The sequence below is a fragment of the Budorcas taxicolor genome, chromosome 5 (assembly GCF_023091745.1).
Source record: "Budorcas taxicolor isolate Tak-1 chromosome 5, Takin1.1, whole genome shotgun sequence".
NCBI lineage: Eukaryota > Metazoa > Chordata > Mammalia > Artiodactyla > Bovidae > Budorcas > Budorcas taxicolor.
The window spans coordinates 131,829,667-131,852,616 of record NC_068914.1 but is presented as its reverse complement, the minus strand read 5'-3'; the positions used below and the strand labels follow the sequence as shown (position 1 = coordinate 131,852,616).

General features: G+C 40.6%; 1 protein-coding gene across 1 annotated transcript in view; it reads right to left on the bottom strand.

The window, feature by feature from the left end:
• Positions 1–13,980, bottom strand: part of ABCC9 (ATP binding cassette subfamily C member 9) — a 153,318-nt gene extending 139,338 nt beyond the window's left edge. The window contains exons 1-5 of the mRNA XM_052641509.1: positions 13,946–13,980; positions 13,481–13,596; positions 8,904–9,065; positions 7,440–7,581; positions 1,449–1,570 (exon numbers count right to left, since the gene is read on the bottom strand). Coding sequence (XP_052497469.1) covers positions 1,449–1,570; positions 7,440–7,581; positions 8,904–9,045 — 406 coding nt within the window. The 5' untranslated portion in view covers positions 9,046–9,065; positions 13,481–13,596; positions 13,946–13,980. The remainder of the gene's footprint in view (positions 1–1,448; positions 1,571–7,439; positions 7,582–8,903; positions 9,066–13,480; positions 13,597–13,945) is intronic.
• Positions 13,981–22,950: the final 8,970 nt, after the last annotated feature.

The following is a 22,950-nucleotide window of genomic DNA, read 5'->3' as shown; positions in this document are numbered from 1 at the left end:
GGCATCACCGACTAGATGGACATGAGTTTGAGTGAACTCTGGGAGTTGGTGATGGACAGGGAGGACTTGGCGTGCTGTGATTCATGGGGTCGCAAAGAGTCAGGCACGACTAAGTGACTGAACTGAACTGAAAGTAAGGAAAAAGTTAGATGAGCTTTTAATTCTATAAGTCCTTTCATAAATATGATCAGATTATGCCCTCTGCCTTGTATCTACATAAAAATTTAGAGCAGGATTCTAACTGCATTTCTCTCAAAATTTTGTTAAAATGCACATCTCCGTTCTAATCACATCTTAAAACTCTTATATCCTCATCAGTTTTTCAGAAACATTGTCCCGAGTATTGAAATCTCAATGTTACATTTATTTTTGCTGTTGCCTTTCTGGGCATCCACATCAAAAGATTTCTCTGATAATGTCTGCTTACCATGTTGAACCAAACAGCTTTCTATTAAGATAATTAGGATTTGGACAAGCCTTTTAAATTAATATTTAATTCTGACAACTTGTCTTTGTTTGATTACCTTTACCAAATCATATAACGTGATGCAACACAGAATTAAATAAACAGCACTTATCACTTATTCACATCAAATTTTGATGCCTGCTGGATATGCAAATAAAATATTTGCACGGTTTAATTATTCCTTTTCCTAATTGCAGTAGTCAATGTCATTGTCATCAAATAGCAATCAAACCAAATCCATAAACCTTAGAAAACTAAACATTCACACAAACACATACAATCTTGCCTACCATTTTAGAGGACACAGAGGCCCCTGCAGCCCTTGCATAATCCATGTTCTATAATCTTCATCTCAGCTTTCTGTATGAAAGTGTCCATTAAGGAATGCAAGGATGGATCAGAGTATTGTATTTATAACTATTGGGGATAAGTTCAATCATTCCAGCATAAAGCAATATGAAAGTCTCTGATTTCCACAGGACAAGAAGGCAAGAGAGGCTTAGAAAAAATAATGCAAAGCAGGATGCCAAGGTGAGGGGCTGTGCTCTGGGGGCAGCTGTTGCTCAGGGCAGTATTGTTGTTAGCATACAATGGAGCACGCTCTGCTGCAAAGAGCCTCCCCCTGTGCCCCTATATCTGTCTCGACAGAAATCCCAAGAAGAGGGTGACATGCCCACAGTATCCATTATGAAAGATTTGGGTCTTTGGAAATGCCTCAAGACTCCCAAGCCAGAGTCAGAAATACGCAGAAATAGCCGAGGTGACTTGCTCTTTAGGTGTCCTGAGGGGATGGAGTTTTCACAGCCTAGAGCAATAAACAACTGACTTCATCTCCACATTGAATGGGAGACCAAAGAGAATTTATTATTATGGTTTTCCCATGCCTTCCAGTCCAACTGGTGATGAGAGCATTTACTCTAAGGAAAAAGAAAACCAAATAGTTGTTTGGGAAAAAACAACAACAGCACTTGATCATACTCACCTAAAAGTAACTTAGGAAAATTTGATGTTTCAATATTATGATAATATACTATGGATGTGGTGGTAGCAACAAATCCCATCACCGCAGGCATGAAGAGGTGGAGATGCCTCGACTCCCGCCGTCTACAGAGAGTGGTACAGCGTCAGTGTCTACAGCTGAAGGTTCCAGACAGTTTCTCATTTTTGCTTCCAGTTTTTTCATTAAAATGCTCCCTTACCAATATTTAAAATGCAGAATGAGGTATTTTATATACAGAATGCTAAGAGCACAAATAAGGAAGACTACCTTGAATGCTCAGTCACTAAGTTGTATCTAACTCTTTGTGGCCCCATGGACCGTTGCCCGCCAGGCTCCTCTGTCCGTGGGATTTCCCAGGCACTGGAAAATGGTTTGCCATTTCCAAGGGATCTACCTGACTTAGGGATCGAACCTATGCCTCCTGCATTGGAAGGCAGACTTTTTACCAATGAGCTACCAGGGAAGCCCAAGGAAATATAATTCTGCTGAAAGGGTTTATCCTATCATGGAGGGTTAGATAAATACAGCTAAACAAAACATTACAATGCTTACAACAAAAGCGAATAGATAGCTATTCCTATATTGAAGGACAGAACTGCTGAAATAATTTAACCTAAAGCGAGTAAAAACAATAAACTGAATATGAACTCTACTGTATGTGAAAGTACATTTATTCTTTTGATAGTTTTCCCAAATGTTATGGTCTTCAATGGGTTTCCCTTATGGCTCAGCTGGTAAAGAATCTGCCTGCAATGTGGGAGACCTGGGTTTGATCCCTGGGTTGGGAAGAACCCCTGGAGAAGGGAAAGGCTACCCACTCCAATATTCTGGCCTGGAGAATTCTAAGGACTGTATTAGTCCATGGGGTCGCAAAGAGTTGGACACGACTGACCGACTTTCACTCACTCACTCACTCCTGCATGGTCTTCAATGATGTCTCCATGTTCACTAATGCATTCAACACATGTATATGTTTGTTGGTCCAGACACTGCATTAGATTGTGGGATACAACAATGAACAAGATAAGATACAGTGTCTGGGGTCACAAAGTCTAGAGTGCTCTAAGAAGAACAACTAGAAACAAGAAATTATAACATAGGTGAAGGGACTGGGAATTCATGAAGAACTAGTGCCTGAGACAGAGAAAGCCCTGAAAGAAGTGACTTCTATGCTGAGACTTAAAGAATGAGGAACTGCTACTCAGAGGAAGGATGGGAAGACTGCTCCAAGTGGAGAGTCTAGATATGTTCAAGGGCTGTGGCGCTGTTGTTTAGTTGCTCAGTTGTGTTCATCTCCTTTGCAGCCACAGGGACTGTAGCCCACCAGACTCCTCTGTCCATGGGACTCTCCAGACAAGAATACAGGAGTGGGGTTGCCATTTCCTCCTCCACTGGATCTTCCCGACCCAGGGATTGAACCCACGTCTCCTACATTGGTAGGCAGATTCTTCACCACTGAGCCACCTGGGAAGCCCATACATTCAAGGGTACTTGGAGCAATTCCGTGTGACTGCAAGGACATGCCACTTCATTCTGAGGGCAACAGAGAGCTTCAGTTAGATCAGAAATATGCCAGGCCAATGTGCAGATAGCCCTCAATTCCATTTGTATTAAAAATGCCATACAGCTAAACATTTACATTTTCTCAAATGATTTAAATGTATTAGTACACAAGTGGTATCAAGAAGCAAGTAAGTAGTCTGAGAATGCGGGAAAGAGAAACAATTTAGGAAGGTCATATCAGAAGAGGTACAGCTGACAATGGGAACTGAAATATAAAAAGGGAGCCACTCATCAGGAAACTGGTGGAAGAGCACTTAATAAGCAGGGAACAGAATGGGCAAAATTCCAAGCAGTTTAATGTCCCTTAAATAGAAAGTCTGAGTTTGGATATATTATGAAAGGTATGGTAAGGAGCTGAAATCTAATCTTGCAGAAAACACAAATACTTTAACAAGGAAGTGGTACCATCAGATTAGGGTTTTAGAAACAGATCAATCTGGTAGTAGTTCGGATAACGGAGTTGACAGGTAACATGTGTCTGAGGTGACAGGAGAGACACAAAGGAAGGAAAGTAGTTAGGAAACTATGGGGAGAGGCCTGATGAGAGATGATGAAAGCCCAAGTTAAGCTTTGCCAGCAGTAACATGGAGGAAATAATACCTTCAGAAAAGACTGTCAACATGGATAGTACTTTTCACAGTGTTGGAGTATGCGTGTGATGGTGATGGCAATGGGGAGAATAATCCCCAGGGTGCTTGAGTCGATGATGGTACGACCAAATAAGATTTTGAGAGGAAAAGCCCATGGAGAGAGGAAACTAATATGTTTCAACAGGAATGTGTGGATTGTGAAGGTTTCTAATAAATCTGCAAAAGAAGCTGTCTAACAGGCAAGTGTATGCAGAGATTTGAAGTCACGAATACTGAGAGGATAATGAATATGTGATAATATTATGATCATGTAAGAGTTGGCTTACAAAACACCAACCACCTCCCAGAAGTAGTTCAAATAATCAAAGAGAAAAAATAGGAAATAAATATTTCATCAGTAAAAAATTTTAAATGCTTCTGCTGCTGCTGCTGCTGCTAAGTCGCTTTAGTCATGTCCGACTCTGTGTGACCCCATAGATGGCAGCCCACCAGGCTCCCCCATCCCCGGGATTCTAATACTCTTTAATTATTAAAGAAAAGAAAGAATAAAAAAATAATATTTAGAAAATTTTAAAATAAGTATATTACTTGTGATGGCCTATATAATGCAGTTTAAAACCATACCCAGAAGAAAGTTTGTAGTCTTAAACAAATTCAATAAGAAATTATTATAATAAATAAATTAAGTGGTCAATTCAAGTTATCTTGAAAAAGAATATCATCAGTAAGGAAGGCAGTAATGAAGGATTAGTAAAGACAGCAGAAGCTACAGTAAGGTTTATGTTTATAGTATTTCTTTTTTAGTGATTTTTAACCATACTAGTACTTTTATTAAGATTCCTTTCATAGTGTTACTGCTCTCCTTACAAAATACTATAGGTTTTGAGGGTGCCCCAAACTCTATTCTTTCCTTTAACTTCTACTATTTTTTGGAGAAGGGAATGGCAATCCAGTCCAGTGTTCTTGCTTGGAGAATCTCATGGACAGAGGAGTCTGGGGGGCCACAGTCTTTGGGGTTGCAGAGGGTCAGACACAACTGAATGACTAATGCTACACTACACTACTATTTTTAGAGAATAATTTGCAGACTTCACTATTCTGGTATATATAATCAAATGGTAGATACATAGTATTGAAGCATATACATCCCATTATGGTAGAAAATCTTTAGTCAGGAAAGTTCAAGAGAAAACCAAAAACTATATATCACAGAAAACAAACAATTTCAAAAAAGAGAAAATGATGGAAAATAAAAATCAAAATGAAAACACAGTAATAGTGATGTTAATGCACATTTTTATAATTTGAAGAAAAGTAAAAAATAATCAACACAAGGACTTGAGTAATCCAATCAGTAAATTCTTAATGCTTATTAATTATATTAATTAACCAAATATTTGACTATCTTGAAAAATGCTGATAAATTCCCAAAGGCATCCATTTAATGAATGACATGCTTTAGTTATAAACTAATCAAATTATACTGAAGAGCAAACCAAAAATGATTCCTAGGCCTAGAAGGGTTTCTCCACCAGAATCACAAATTATTTAGACAGAAGTAAAAAAGAGAACACTTCTTATGAAAACCTGTGTAAAACAGGATGTTTCAAAAGAAAAATCAATAGCTTTAATAGTTGTATTACTATTAATTTTAAAAATCCAATATTCAATTAGGAAAGTCTTTGCATTATTTCACTCATAGTGAAACTACAGTGAACATCTGTGGTATTTTAAGTAAAAAATAGTTCATAAAGTTTTGTTTTAAAAAAAAGAAAGAAGGAAAGAAGGAAGGCATAATCAGCAGGGTCTTAATATAATAAGTGTGTTAAAGAGGAAAGATACCCATGAAAGTGTCATTAATGTTTTTTGGCATTTTTGCAGAAGAAGCTTCCAGACTTAGGACAAGGTAAGAGAGAAACCAAACCAAATCTTCCAGTTATTCAGAAATACTGGAAGATGTCTTTTTTTTCCCCTTGTCTTGCCTTATAGCTTGCAGGGTTCTTAGTTCCCTGACCAGGGATCGAACCCATGCCCCCGGCATTGGAATGTGAAGTCTTAACCACTGGACCGCCAGAGGAGTCCCTGAAAGATGTCTTTTTAGGAGTTCTGGATGAAAAGGGCAAGGATAAGAGTCTGTAGCTAAAGAATGGGAGAGGGTACACAAGATTAAGAGCGTATTTCTACTTGTTTTAAGCACGGGTCTCTTGCATCACTACCACTATGAAACAGGTTTCCCCCATAACCTCATTATTAGCACGGCCTCTGTCCTAAAGTCTCTGAACCTACACATCAACCATGAGTCTGGAAAGGAGGAGCCATCTCTCCCTACTTGATGTCAAGTTTTTAGGACTCATGGGACTTCTACTATCTTCCACTTTATACAAACACATAACCACATGGAGAGTCAGCCCATATGGTAAGGGAATTAAAAAATGAAGACTAAAATTGGCTATGCTAATACAGCATAATATAAATATGCCAAAGAGTTGTAAGCAATTCTCAATAAAATAATGGCTGATAAGCTTCTAAATGCTTGGAGAGGAGACTTAGGGTCTTTAATTTTCCTTTTCATCAGAAACCAAGATGTGCACATAAATGCAAAGAACTGTCATAAAACATTACAAAATAGATGGCTCCATGACAAAAGTCTCCAAGTTTCACCCCTTGTTAATTGCAACAGAAAAACATAAACAGATGTCAGGTGAGGTTCTTATTAGATTAGAAGAAAACGAGTTTTGAAGCTTTCATTTCATAGACTTTAGAGATCTTTTCCTGTCAATTCTTCAATGAAATATACACCATTTAGCATAATTTCATAATTGAAGTTTTCCTATTGCTTGAGTTTATTTTCTATTATTATGTAGTAAAAATATTATCATGCATTATGTTCAGCTTTATAAATAGAATTCATTACATTCTGCTTGATATAAACATCTTTTATAAAAAACACAAAATTCCTTTAAAAATAAGGGTTTTATAACAAATCATGATTTTGAAATAATTATGTACTCTGCCTCAATTTGTAGTTGTACCTTCATTGATTCTCAGATTCTTTTAATGCCTGCCTCATCTATCTCTGCAGTTTTACAAAATAAACAGAAATATCTGAGAACTGGTTATATATTTATACATAAATACATTAGACTTGGATGGCAAGGAGATCAAAACAGTCAGTCCTAAAGAAAATCAACCTTGAACATTCATTGGAAGGACTGATGCTGAAGCTGAAGCTCCAATACTTTGGCCACCTGATGCAAAGAGCCAACTCATTGGAAAGGACCCTGATGCTCTTAAAGATTAAGGGCAGGAGGAGAAAGGGGCAACAGAGGATGAGAAGGTTAGATAACATCACTAACTCATTGGATATGATTCTGACAGATAATGAAGGACAGGGGAGCCTGGCATGCTGCAGTCCACGGGGTCGCAAGGAGTAGGACACAACTTAGCGACTGAACATCAACAACAAATATGCCAGTATACAGACAGTCATTCTTACCATTTATATTTGTTTTGAAAAATAAGATTATCATTGAGGTGTTTAAATGGAGAAAACTTTCTGCTAGCGCTATGTAGATAAAAAACAGAAAGCATAGCAATGAGCACAAACCCCAGAGATCTGAATTTGTGTTAGCAGAGAAAGAATACAGTACAGAAAACACGGGACAATATGCATGTTTATCCTGTAAAATGGGTGACTGCTGTGGCGCCTGATAAGTTATAACCAAAAAGTTAAGGCTGACTTGGTATGCTCTTAGTTACTATCCATATCAACATGTCCACTAGGATAGCGTAATCCCATTAACTAAATGGAGTCACTTACGAATCTGAAACAATGCCTTCCGCTATTTCACAAACATGCACAAACAGGAGGGCAAATGTCAGGATCCATCTCAGGTTGTGTCCAGGAAAATGAAGCCATGTGTTGTGATGAATTTGTACCTTCGAGCTTTGACTCCCCCACCCTGAAAAAAGGAGGAAAAGGTAAAGAAATAAAGAATTAATTATAATCATGGAAATAATTTACATTGTGATATGCTTTGCAGATCGGGAAGAGGGGGTCCTAAAACCTTATTCCTTTCTAGAGTAGCAACAGAAATTTTTCTCTATTTTCATTATGTTTTTTAAAAAAAAGGAATAATTTCAAAGGATTTTTCCAAGCTTGCCTAAGCTAACACATCAACTTTGCTGTCTAGCTCAGGAATAGCAAACTCTGGGTGACAACCTGGTTATTTCATGCTTATCACAGTTCTTACTGACAGATCTCATTCATTCAAAAGAAAAATAAATTAATGAGGATGTTAATAAAAGCAATTCAAAGTCTCAAATCTTTGAAAAGATGGGATCTGTGGGAGGCCTAACCAAAAAAATTAAATGGCCACACTTGGTGACAAGATTCAGGGCTCACTGGCTGTGTCAACTCTTACTCACATGCATGTCATGGAGTAAAAATGATAACCCATGACTCAGCCAGCACCATTCAATAATGCTACTGACATTTTCTGAAAGAAAGCTAAAGCTTTGTTCATTGATGAGATTTTAAGGAGGCTCAAGAACATTACCGGTTCACTCTTAGCTCTTCATTGAAGAAAAAAATTAAGTTACCAGATTATATGTTAGAAAATTTTGATGGTTTCCCCTCAAAAACAGTGCAATGCCAACTCATACATGACATGCTAAGACCCTACTTCTGTCTCTTGTCTCCGCTGTTTTTTTTTTTTCTTCCTCTCAATTTTTCAACTATAGAGAAGTCCCATAAACTTCAAGAATGAACAGGGTTGGGAGGGGTATGAGTGCTAAAAGTACTGAAGGAAGAAATTTCTGTTTCTGGACAAAACAGACCCCTGAAGCATTCTTTGAAAAGAATACTGATTCATCTCTAAATTGTTCCCAAAAGAACTTCATTATTTGAAAATTCGTTACATTTAACATATTCTACTATAATTTATGTTATTAAACTCTTCCAGGCAGGTTCTGGCTTTCTTTGCATCACTATAATTTTCCTTATACCTGATACTTCTTTGAGATTTATTTGTGATTTCTCACTAACCCAAATAGCCAACATTATGAATAGTCTGCATTGTTAGCCATTTCTCTTTGACAATGTTAATTTCAATTCCACTTGATTCAAATACCCTTTTGCCAGCTTCTGTGTCCCATTGCAGAGATGCAAACAACACTGCCATAACAATTGCTCTCAATAAGTTAACTGGATGTCAGAAAGGAATTATTAACCATAGAAATACAATAAAAAAGAATGTTCTACTTTGGGAAGTAGGTTACTTACCAATGAACAATATTGGGAAAGTGATAAACAGCAGGAAGACATGAGGAACCAGGTTAAGGGCATCCACAAAGCAGGGATTTTGTAACACACCATCATAGATATTATAGGAAGAAATGTTGTTACCGCAGAATGAAAGGCTCATTTCTTCTTATATAGTTCACTCTAAAAAGGAGAGAAAGGAAGAAAAGCCTCTTACTACAAAATTCTCCTTCATTAAATTATAGCCTTGGTGGTGGTGGTTTAGTTGCTAAGTCGTGTCAGACTCTTATGACGCCGTGGACTGTGGCCCGCCAGACTCCTCTGTCCATGGGATTTTCCAGGCAAGAATACTGAAATGGGTTGCCATTTCCTTCTCCAGAGGATCTTCTGGATCCAGGAATCAAACCCGGGCAGACTCCTGCATTGCAGGCAGATTCTTTACCAACTGAGCTATGAGGGATATAGCCTTAAAGAGGTATTATTTCATAAAATTAACCCCCTCTCTCTTTGTAGCTGAAGAAATAGGAAATCTTTATGGTCAAAGTTATTTGAGAGTTACTTAGAAAGGCCTTATACATCCTATAAGGTCCACTTGTCAGTAGTTTTTTCCTGATTAAAATATTCCATTTTAATTTGGAAAATACATTATAATTGATATCTACCAATAGCGCTACCTTCAAGAAGTGTTTGTCTAAATAAATTATCAAAAACCAAAAATGGCTGTTTATCCAGAAAAAGGAGGGGGAAGATGAAACTGACTGAAAAGTCAAAATGCTGTAATATCAAATCCTTTCCCGTGGTAATTCATTGAAAATGGTTTCACAAACAACTTCAGCTGAACACAATTTACTGTAGCATTTCATTCACTGCAGGAAATAGTAATACCAAGACAGCAATGTGGAGTCCACCAGCATACAGCCTTTCGCTGAACAACAGTAAAATCAAGTGTTAAAGACCAATTAAATATAATTCAAGTGACAAGATAATGAAATTACACAGGTCCCAGAATCAGACAATATTTTTACATGAAATGCACTCTACTCGAGTTTTGGAACAAAGGATGCCTTTTTATTGGAGAGCTGCATTCTATCAGAGGAGACATGGACAAGCTGGGAGAAGAGACAGAGGACAAGATTACACACGGTCTTCTTAGCCACTGTGGGAGACGGAGCTTCTGCTCTGGCTTCTACTCTGAATGCAGTGGAGCCACTGAGAGGGTGGAGATGAAAGGAGTGACAAGCTCTGACTTACATTTTAAATGAATTCTTACTACCGTGAAATGCCACCAAGAGTTTTAGAGTTCGGAAAACTTTATAATGCCTACCATTTAGTCGCTCAGTCAGTTCTGACTCTGCGACCCCATGCACTGCAGCACACCATGGACTGAGCAGTCCCCCTCATGGACTTCAGCACTATTTATTTAGCACCTACTAAACTCTGCGAACTTTGCATATACCATTTAAGCTGTCAGAACAATGAAGCAATATCTGTGGAGCTCTTCAAATTTTACAGATGATGATCTGGGTGTTCAGATGGGTTCAGTAACTTCCCAACCAGTAGAGTAGCTGGAATCCACACCCACATGGGTCTGACTATAAACCCTGTTCATTCCACTTCATCATATAGCTCCCGACTTTTATTTTTTAAAGAAATTTCTTATCTATCATATTAAAATAAGCAGTATTTTATGATTTCAACCCCCCTGGACTTTGCTTCTCTTCCATATTTATGTCACCCTGGATTCTGAATTAGATTATTCAAGGTTGGCAACGATTTGGATAACTAAAGTGGTACCTCGTTCTCTCTTCCCTTTCATTCATAATCGATTTAGCAATGGTCACGAGTCATATAGTTTCCCAGAAAGAAACAAAGTATGTTATACAGAAAAGATAGACAGCAGTAGGCAAACTACTGGAGAAACCAAATTTTAAACAAAACTTTTATAAAACATATGAATAGAAGGACTAGTTAGAAAGTCTGTGTGTTGACAATCTGTCAATGGTCATATGGAATTCTTCTCATACATTATTTCTGGTAATACTTTTTTATATGCTCTCTAGTTAAGACCTTTTATCATCTTTTAAAAAAAAATGTTATATTTTAAAAAAACCTCAAGATCAGCTTATACACTTGCCAAATCCTTACCAACTGTTAAGATTCTAAGCTTAATAAGAGAATCAAAAGGACTTGAGCTTTTTAAACTATCAATAAAATGGAAATTCTGAGTTTTATAATTATATGTTAGATATTTCTGATAAAAACAGAGGGAACAGAAACTGAAAAAAATATGGCTTGTAATGGAATTTTTAAGACTATTTCCTTTACTTAATAGAAATGATAAAAGGAAACTTTAAGCTCACTTAATTGAAAGGCGCGCATAAACTGTTTCCTAGAACTAACTGGGAAATTCTTTTTGCCTTTTTTCTCTTTGCTTGCTTTTTATTTTTTTCTCATTGCATGTGCGTGCTCTGTCTTGTCTGACTCTTGTGGCCCCATGAACTGTAGCCCGCCAGGCTCCTCTATTCATGGGATTTCCCAGGCGAGAATACCAGAATAGGTTGCCATTTCCTTCTCCAGGGTATCTTCCTAACCCAAGAACTGAATCTCCTGCATCTCCTGCACTGCCAGTGGATTCTTTACCGCTTGAGCCATTGGGGTTTCCCAGTTTTCTTAAACTAGTTTTAAAATGTTATTGAAAGTTATAGCATTTCAGTGCTATATTCAATGCTAAAACCTGATATTTCATCATGATCATTAAGGCAGCTGCTAAAATATAATTTGAATTTGCAAAAAACATACATATATGTATACATATATATATACTTAATTAGCTATAAGTACTGCCTGCCGGTTATCTAATCAATCCCAAAACCTACCAATTAAGTGACCTTTGGATAAATCTGTGTAACTGTGGAAAGAAAATATCAGAGAAGCACAATAACCTGAAAAAGTCCAAGAACATTTTTAGCCATGCACTTGATGTCTGGGACTTCAGGCATTAATTAAGTATAAAAATATTTATTGATGCTGACCATGCAACTTGGGCACCAGGAATTCAACAGTGCACATGGCAGAAACAGTCCCTATGGTCTTAGGCTGTATAAATCAGACTAGACAAAACCCAAAAGGTCTTGGTATAATGTAAAAGTTATGATTCAAAAAAACTGGGAAATACATAATGACGTAATCTCACTAAAGTGCATATGGGTAGAGTAAAAACTTTAGAATGCTGTTTTGCTTCTGCCACAATCTTAAACCTCACATTTCCCCTGGGCTCCCAATCTGCTCACTGTCTCTCACTGCATCTCTCCTTTTGCTTTTTCTTCTGCCTCTTCTTTCATCCTCTTCCCCTTGCCCCTTAGTCCTCTCCTCCAGACACCTAGCCTGCATGTGGCACACTTTTAACAGACAACTCTTCTTACAACTCAACATGAATAAAGACAGGGGAAAAGTAAACTTATTGTAGACCTGTTGACGTTATTTGTGTTCACCTGAGGCATTTTATTAAATCAGGATTTTTAAACTAATCTTTATATCTCAAACTATCATTCAGGGTTTCCCTCCTGGAACCCAGGTTAAGTTGGGGATACTTTGGGAAGGTATAAATTGCTGCTCTCCCCAGATAAATGCCCTGACGTGACACTCTACAGCCCCACCCCTTCCAGCTTTCTAGTTCAGCCAACACTGACAGGCCCCAGCATCAAAGAGGAGAGAGAGGGAAGCAGGCCAGAGAAGAAGACAGGCCATTTTTCTCCCCATAAACATAAATCCACAGAAAGACGTTCAAGTGTTTATGACAGTCGATAGGGTTGGAGAATTTGACCCAGCAAACTTGAAACACAAACACCAAAAGTGAAACTCTGGTTATAGGAATGGTCTGTAGAACAGATCTTTCTACACATCTTGGTGACCAAACTCATGATTTCATGGAGACTACCCTCAGGGTTCTTGTGCCTTGAAATGCACCTTATAAAGTTCCACACCCTCAGGACTGAAAACATTTGGATTCAGTCGATGAGTATAAAATAAAGTGAAAACTAGCACTCTTCACTGTTCACCCAGCAAACAGTATCAGCTCTGATGGAAGAGTAATCACAGAGAATTTAACAAGCTAGTGACCCCTGAAGAAAGCACACTGAATGCAATATAAAAGCTTTCATTCTCTCACACAAAATAACTCATCCTTTACTTATTCAGAGATTAACCAAATTACACTGTGAGACAGAAACTCGATATTTTAAAGAACTTATTCAGGGCTATATCATCATCTCGGGTATGCTCAGGATCGGATCACTCAGGAAAACCAATGTATTTAATAATAAGTTATTTGAAGTTATTCAGTCCATGGTTTATAAAACATGAATTAAAAGATACTGGTCTATTTATCTATGAACTACAGAACCAAGCAGGAAATCATCAGCAAAAAAGGACAGACATCTGATTTAGTGTCTGATCTCAACGCACCCATCAAAGTTCTGTTGCACAGCAAAGGAAATGTTGGAACTACTTAAGCAGATAAGATTCCTTACACAGACACTCCAGTGGCCTTTATTAAAAAAAAAATCCCAATCTGTAGAAATAAAGCAACAAATAGATACCTTGGGTAATCGCTTGACGCTGCTTCAAACCCCCACTGGTGCACTTGCTTTACCTTCAAAATACCAGCTTCCTACTCTGTCTTTAAGTATAAATTTCAAAGCCGGACGCAGAACTCCTACAAAGCAAAGAGGGACAGAAATTAAGCAGAAAGTTACTTCGTGAACAAGACGGGAAATATCTAAAAGGGAAAACAAAACAAAACACAATTGTATTAACTCTTTGCACTTTATCCACTTGGTTTAAGCAGGAGCCGGCCAGAGTTTTCAAAGTACAGCTGGAAACCTGATCCCCACGCCCTCTCTTCCCCAGGGCTGGGGCCGGGTCCCTTCAATCTAGAAATAGAGAAGGCGAAGCGCTGTGAGAGCGCGCGGGAGCCTTCCGCTTGCTGTTAGATCAAAATCGACTGAGGGTTATCCTTGAAACTCTTGAAATGAGAGTTATGAAAAAGACACGGACTCACTCACCCCGAAGCCAGCGCTTTCCTTCCCCTGGCCGAAGCGCGCCGGGCGCCGAGCAGATTATTTTTAGGGCGGTGGGTGATCAGCTGCTGCCTCCTATCGAGTTTCTGGATTGCACACACTGCTCTGGGCTGGGGCGGACGCGGCCACTCCGAGGCAGGAAACTGAGCAGAAGCCCCGAGCGCAATGCCTGGGCCTGGAGACCCTCCCCACCCCCGCTCGGCCCAGCCGTCCGCGCCCGAGCCACAAACTTGGGGCGCGCCTGACAAGGACTTTAAGAGTGATGTGCGCCCCTCTGCAACTCATTAGACACCGAAACTTACAATCTACGATTCCGTTATCCCCAGATAACGGGGGTGGGGGGAATGACTAACCTTAGTATACCCAAAGTCATTTGCACTTGTAATTTCCCCACCCCCTAGGCTCTGCTTGTGCCCTTTTAGCAACCACGTAAGGAAGCGGATTTGGGGGTTTCACTATTTCGCCTCCTGAGCTGATCGGGACAATGAAGGGCTCACTTCACCCGGAGCAGCCGGCTGCCAGGCTGGATTCGTGCTGTGCGAATGTCTCACCTTGCGAAGCGGGCTCCGGCTGAATAATTAGGCAAACAGTGTTCTGTGCCCGGCATCGCGCTCCCAAAAGGGAACCCTTAACACTTGCCCCCCGAAACTGGGGCTTTTTCTTCCTACTACTGTTTTACAAACAGTCACTCTCACTCTTGCCGCCCCCCCACACTCAGAGAGATTGCAAAGTCTCAAGGCGATCACGTGTTTAAAATACACTCACCCCACAAGATCTAACACCTCCCCCCCACCCTTCTTGATGCAAGCGGTAAACTTCCTCCCAGGCAACCGTTGTAATTAACACTTGCTCTTATCAGGGGTCATCGCGCTATCAACTTAAAATAACCATTGTTTCTGTCAACTGTTTCGATCTGATAAAGGATGGTCAGCCCGGGGTGGGAGGTGGCGGGGGAAGGGGGATCGGGTGCGGAGGAGGGAGCTGAGGCCTCCAGGGCTTGGTGCGCGACCCCTGAGGGGCACAGCTCCAGGGCTGCGGGCAGCCGGAGCTGGTCCCCAGACCCGAACCCCAAAACCTGGCGACCGCTCCGACTCAGGAGCAGAGCGTCCTCTTTCCTGCCAGCCTCGGGCTTTCCCCCCGGGCGCCTCCCGCTCGGAAGGTCCTTGCGTCCCCTAGTGAGGCCTGGCCTCCGCCAGAGATTGAATCTGGAAGCCGCGGCCGCTATGGGTCTGCGAGGACTCGAGGGGCGGCGCGCCCGGGAGGGTTCCAGAGACTCCGGGCCCGCGGACTTTGAAAGCTCGGCTAGCACAGCCTGAAGCTGTTAGCCCAGACGCAGGCGCAGGGAGAGAGCGTGATTCCAGGATGGGATCCGGGGAGTGTGGCTGGAACCCAGGGATCCGGTGAACAAGCCGGTAGGGGAACCAGAGGCTCCCAGCGCATCTAGGGAGAGCGAATTGGAATTGATGGGGTGCAGATAGTCCCAAGAGACAGACTCTGAGTGTGACCACACAAAATCAAGTTGACTATATATATAGAGAGAGAGATAGCAAGGAGATCAAACAAGTCAATCCTAAAGGAAATCAACCCTGAATAGTCATTGAAGGGACTGATGCTGAAGCTCCAGTACTTTGGCCACTTGAAGCAAAGAGCCAACCGATTAGAAAAGATCTGATGCTGGGAAAGATTGAAGGCCAAAGAAGAGGGAGATGGAGAATGAGTTGTTGGATAACATTACTGATTCAATGCACATGAATATGGACAAATTTCAGAAGTTAGTGAAGGACAGGGAGGTCTGGCGTGCTGTAGTCCAGTGGGATTGCAAAGTTTCGGACACGACTTAGGGACTAAACAACAAATATATATATATATATATATATATATATATATATATATATGCATGCTAACACTAAGATACTTCAGTCATGTCCAACTCTTTTGGGACTCCATGGGCTGTAGACCACCAGGTTCCTCTGTCCATGGGATTCTCCCAGTAAGAATATTGGAGTGGGTTGCCATGCCCTCCTTCAGGGGATTTTCCCCACCCAGGGATCGAACCCACATCTCTTATGTCTCCTGTATTAGCAGGTAAGTTCTTTGGAGAAGGAAATAGCAACCCACTCCAGTATTCTTGCCTGGAAAATCCCATGGACAGAGGAGCCTGGTAGGCTACAATCCATGGGGTCTCAAAGAGTTGGACACGACTAAGCGACTTCACTTTCTTTCTTTCTTTACTGAACTGTGAAGAAGGCTGAGCACCGAAGAATTGATGCTTTTGAACTGTGGTGTTGGAGAAGACTCTTGAGAGTCTCTTGGACTGCAAGGAGATCCAACCAGTCCATTCTAAAAGAGATCAGCCCTGGGTGTTCTTTGGAAGGAATGATGCTAAAGCTGAAACTCCAGTACTTTGGCCACCTCATGAGAAGAGTTGACTCATTGGAAAAGACTCTGAGGCTGGGAGGGATTGGGGACAGGGGGAAAAGTGGACGACAGAGGATGAGATGGCTAGATGGCATCACCGGCTCAATGGATGTGAGCGTGAGTGAACTCCAGGAGTTGGTGATGGACAGGAAGGCCTGGTGTGCTGTGATTCATGGGGTCGCAGAGTCGGACACAACTGAGCGACTGAACTGAACTAAACTGAGTGCCACCTGGGAAGCTCTTCCCCATCTCACTGCTGCTGCCACCTTAATTCATGATCTTCATGTCTCTCTAAGACTATTTTGATACTGCAAACTGGTGGTTCTGTGGCTGAACTGTCCTCCTCCCCCTTTCTACCACATTTTCCAGACTTATCTTTGTAAAGGTCTAAACATGGCCTTCCTTCCCAATCTCTCAAAGTGTGGTCCACTAATGACTTGCACCAGAAGTCAAAAGCATGAGTTCTTTGGTGCTCAGGCTTCTTTATGGTCCAGCTCTCACATCCATACATGACTAGTGGAAAACCCATAGCTTTGACTATACAGGCCTTTGTCTCCAAAGTGATGTCTCTGTTTTTTAATACTCTGTCTAGGTTTCTAAATCAAAAGCCATAAGAAAAGTGAATTCTTTGGGTCAGAAACTAATCACTAGTTTCAGCGAAAATATTATATTCAGAAGGCTGCTGGCCTCTCACAGTTTTGGAAGCCTACAACTCAGTAGGGAACTTATACTGCTGTGTCTGCTTCAGTAACACTTACCAGGGCTTGTTTCTTATGCTTTTCCAGCTTTCCATACTTACTCGCCAAGCTTTTCCTTAGAGTCATCCTCAAAATTTAAGGGAAGTGAATGTATACCTTCATAGACCTGGCAGTTTAATCCAAAGAGGTCCCCCACAAAGTCAAAATTTCTTGTCGTCTTATATTGCAACTTAAAAATGTATACAAATTTTGCATTTTATCCTGTAATCCCCACCACCACCAAAAGCCATATCCATTTTCTAAATCAGTTGTTATTGTTCAGTCACAAAGCATTGTCCAATTCTTTGCAGTCCCATGGAGTGCAGCACAGCAGGCTCCTCTGTCCTACACTATCTCCCAGAGTTTGCTCAAACTTATGTCCATTGAGACAATGATGCTATCCGACCATCTAATCCTCTGTCTCCCCCTTCTCCTCCTGCCTTCAGTCTTTCCCAGCATCAGGGTCTTTTCCAGAGTCAGCTCTTCTCATCAGGTGGCCAAACTACTGGAGCTTTAGCTTCAGGATTAGTCCTTCAGAATATTCTGATTTCCTTTAGGATTGACTGGTTTGATTTCCTTGTAGTCCAAGGGACTCTGAAGAGTCTTCTCCAGTACCACAATTCAAAGGCATCAGTTCTTTGACACAGCCTTCTTTATGGTCCAACTCTCACATCCGTGCATGACTACTGGAAAAACCAAAGAACTTTGTATACAAGCTGATGTCTCTGCTTTCTAAATCAGTATTGCCCAGCAAACAACAATCTGCCTGAATGCAAATACTTGTTGAATGACTAAGTAATATATCCAAATTGACGTTAACGGGGTGGTGGGTAGGGGGGAGTAAGTGTATCTTCAAGCAAAATCCATGCCTTAAGAATATGTTCCATGTTTCCTCTGTGGTGTCAAGTGTTGAACACGCACATCCCCATTTCAGAAACAAGGTGGTAAAATGGCCTCACAGCTAATTGTTTACCAGGATAACTTCCAGAAAGTATTTCTAGTAATTTTTTTTTTTGGCCATGCTGCGTGGTGCATGTAGGATATTAGCTCCCCCAACCAGGGATGAAACCCATGCGCCCTATAGGGGAAGTTCAGAGTTTTAACCAGTAGATCGCCCAGGACGTCCCCAGAAAATACTTCTAAAAACATAACAATGCTGAGTCATCGTACCAAAATACCACTTTTAGGCTATAGTAATTACAATTTAACTTTCATTTTCATTTCCTTATTCAGTTCACCAGGGAATAATGAAATTACTATTTAAATGGTCAAATCCACACTTTCCATTGCCCAGGTGGTTTGTTAGTGCCTCTCTTTTTTCTGCCAATTGTCAATGCTTTCCCTGTCCAGTCTTTTTGAAGTAGAAAGCTGAAAAAAATCATCTTCATAACTTAGAGAAGAGTAGAAAGTATTGGGAAATAATAAAATTATACAGATAATTTGACTAGAGAAGGAGCCTGAGGGGGACAATAGAAAATCTCTCTGAGCTGCCTTGGAAGGCACAAAAATTCACTCCTTTATTCATGAGAAGTAACAACAGTACAGGTAATTTGAGCAATTGCTATGTGTCAGGCAAAATGCTAAGCATCTTATTCTTAGCTTGAGGTTGAGTAGTAAGCAACCTCACTACTATTGTATCAGCTGAGTATTTCACAATCCCTTCTCTATTGAAGAAATGAATGAAAAGATAATAAATGTATTTCTTGCCACTCCCACAGCAACTTATTGGTACTAGGAATATAGCTAGGATTTGACTAGCACAGAGAACACTGCAGAGTAGAAATAAGTAAATAAGCAAATGTAACATGCTCACGTCACAATTCCATAAGGGTAAGACTTAATTTTGGAGGGCTGTAGGGGAAACCAAGATACTAGACAGAAAACTTGTCTCCATATCTTTAGGACTTGATAAAATCTAAACTTTTTTCTATTAGAGTCAACTACAGGCATAATCAAAATGTGAACTCTGGTGGCTCAGGCAGGAAAGAATCCACCTGCAATGTGGGAGACCTGGGTTCAGTCCCTGGGTTGGGAAGATCCCTTGGAGGAGGGCATGGCAACCCACTCCAGGATTCTTGCCTGGAAAATCTCATGGACAGAGGAGGCTGGTGGCCTATAGTCCATGAGGTCGCAAAGAGTCAGACATGACTGAGTGACTAAGCACAGTAGGCACAATCAAACGTAAACTTCCTGTAGTATATTCCTTCTCTTTCCCCAAACTTGCCCCACCTCCCAATTCTCTCTCAAATTCCTCCAATAACTCAGATTTAAAGCACTGGTGGGATCTTGCATCCTCATAAAGTTATTAAATCACTTAAGTTATGCTTAGCAATGACTTTCCTGACTTTTTCCCTTTCTTTCTGCCTCCTTTGTATCTTAGAGTTTCATTAGTTACTATATCAACCACTCAAGGCTTAAGATTTAATTATGGTCTCTCTCACCCTGAAGCATTTTACACATGCATTGTATATTAATCTTCCTACAGGGCATCTTCAATTATAGAATAACCACACTCCCAAATCTCTCATGACTCGCTCTGTCATTTAAGGTCCTTACAAAGCTTGCCTCATCCTCCCTGACCCCTTGTTTTCCAACCAAACTCTACTACACGTAGCTCCAGTACACCGCCTGCTCTGACCACCTCAATACCCTTACTTTTGCTTATCCAACTGCCAGATGATCTCTTTGATCCTTTTCCCTCTTTGAATTCTAACCTGTTTTCCAAACGCCTTTATATTTTGGATCACTCCACTGTGGATCAAGCACAGTGACTGCCGCATCAGTTCAGTTCAGTTCAGTTGCTCAGTCATGTCCGACTCTTTGCGACCCCATGAATCGCAGCACGCCAGGCCTCCCTGTCCATCACCAACTCCCGGAGTTCACTCAGACTCATGTCCATTGAGTCAGTGATGCCATCCAGCCATCTCATCCTCGGTCGTCCCTTTCTTCTCCTTCCCCCAATCCCTCCCAGCATCAAAGCCTTTTCCAATGAGTCAACTCTTCCCATGAGGTGGCCAAAGTACTGGAGTTTCAGCTTTAGCATCATTCCTTACAAAGAACACCCAGGGATGATCTCCTTCAGAATGGACTGGTTGGATCACCTTGCAGTCCAAGGGACTCTCAAGAGTCTTCTCCAACACCACAGTTCAAACGCATCAATTCTTCGGTGCTCAGCCTTCTTCACAGTCCAACTCTCACATCCATATATGACCACAGGAAAAACCATAGCCTTGACTAAATGGACCTTAGTCGGCAAAGTAATGTCTCTGGTTTTGAATATGCTATCTAGGTTGGTCATAACTTCTCTTCCAAGGAGTAAGCGTCTTTTAATTTCATGGCTGCAGTCACCTTCTGCAGTGATTTTGGAGCCCCAAAAAATAAAGTCTGACACTATTTCCACTGTTTCCCTGTCTATTTCCCATGAAGTGATGGGACTGGATGCCATGATCTTCGTTTTCTGAATGTTGAGCTTTAGGCCAACTTTTAAACTCTCCACTTTCACTTTCATCTACAGGCTTTTTAGTTCCTCTTCACTTTCTGCCATAAGGGTGGTGTCATCTGCATATCTGAGGTGATTGATATTTCTCCCGGCAATCTTGGTTCCAGCTTGTGTTTCTTCCAGTCCAGCATTTCTCATGAGGAACTCTGCATAGAAGTTAAATAAGCAGGGTGACAGTATACAGCCTTGATGTACTCCTTTTCTTATTTGGAACCAGTCTGTTGTTCCATGTCCAGTTCTAACTGTCGCTTCCTGACCTGCATACAGATTTCTCAAGAGTCAGGTCGGGTAGTCTGGTATTCCCATCTCTTTCAGAATTTTCCACAGTTTCTTGTGATCCACACAGTCAAAGGCTTTGGATAGTCAATAAAGCAGAAATAGATGTTTTTCTGGAACTCTCTTGCTTTTTCCATGATCCAACGAATGTTGGCAATTTGATCTCTGGTTCCTCTGCCTTTTCTAAAACCAGCTTGAACATCAGGAAGTTCATGGTTCACGTATTGCTGAAGCCTGGCATGGAGAATTTTGAGCATTGCTTTACTAGCATGTGAGATGAGTGCAATTGTGCGGTAGTTTGAGCATTCTTTGGCATTGCCTTTCTTAGGGATTGGAATGAAAACTGACCTTTTCCAGTCCTGTGGCCACTGCTAAGTTTTCCAAATTTGCTGGCATATTGAGTGCAGCACTTTCACAGCATCATCTTTCAGGATTTGAAACAGCTCCACTGGAATTCCATCACCTCCACTAGCTTTGTTCGTAGTGATGCTTTCTAAGGCCCACTTGACTTCACTTTCCAGGATGTCTGGCTCTAGGTGAGTCATCACACCATCGTGATTATCTGGATCGTGAAGATAGTAGATGTGAAATTGATTGCTACAGTCCTTTCTCTCTATAACTGCAGTCATGACACCACTTCAATGTGGCTTTTGCAGTGTCCCCCCAACCCCCTCCACACACACACAGCACGGGCTCTGCTATCAGTTAGATCACTCCTCCCCAGATCAAGGTGGCCTCAAGGCAGCAGTCTTTGTGTTCCCTGCTACTTCCCTTCTCCCTTCAATTGCAAAGTGTAAATGATCCAGAAGACAAATGAGAAAAGGCCAATGGACTCTAATCAAACATTTGTTTTTTATAGGCACACCTGGTTTTATTGTGTTTTGCCTTATTGCACTTCGCAGGTGTTATGTTTTTTGACGAATTGACGGTTTGTGGCAACCCTGCACTGTAGGATGATGGTTAGCATTTTTTTCCCCCATTTTAATCCATATTTTATTTTTCCCTATTCCCATCACATCTATAGGTACCAAAAGCAGTCAACTGTACATGATTAATTTAATGGGAAACAAACTTTTGTTTACAAAAGAACGTGCTGATTCACAGAAGGAAACATTGCTCTTACTTGGGTCTCAATCTAGAATCCTCAGATTCTAGTAAGTCAGCTTTTTAATGTGTTAATTTGGATGGTTAGCATTTTTTAACAATAAAGTATCTTTAAAATTTTTTTGAAGTATAGTTTATTTACAATGTTGTGCTATCAACAAGTGTATATCGTCTGTGTATACATATATATGTGTATACACATGTATACACACATGTGTGTATACATATATGTATATACATATGTGTATGTGTGTATACGTGTGTGTGCATGTGTGTGAATATATATATATATATACACTTTCTCAGATTCTTTTCCCTTATGTGCATTTATGCTCAGTCACTCAGTTGTGTCTGATTCTTTGTGACCCCATGAGTCTAGTTCCCTATACTATACAGCAGGTCCTTGTTGGTTATCTGTCTTATAGATAGTTTGTACATGTCAATTGCAACCTCCTAATTTATCCTTTCTCCTTTGGTAACCATAAGCTTATTTTCTATGTCTGTGACTCCATTTATGTTTTGTAAATAAGTTAATTTGTACCTTTTTTTTTTTTTCCTCCCACTACCTCATAGCAAGCTTCATGGACAGCTTGATACTCTCTTGTCCTAAAGTCTTTTTAAAATGAGAGCAGAGATTTAAGAGGGAAGAATTACAGAGGTTAAGAGCTGTGTTCTCAGAGAGTTATCAGTGAGGACTCTTGCAGGTAAGAGCCCAACAGAATTTTGAACCCAGTGTGTTGTTTATAAAATGATGAGCTTTGTTCTGAATCATGCTATAGTTGTAAGAGTTGAGCAGTAGAAACCAGAGAACCATCTTCCCAGAGATGGTTTGTAGGAATAAAGGCTATTCATAACGTTTATACAAAAGTAAAAGCATGAGTAAGACCTATATCTCCATAACTGTGTCTTGCAAATCTGGAAATACAGACTCAGATGCGTGCATGTAATACTGACTA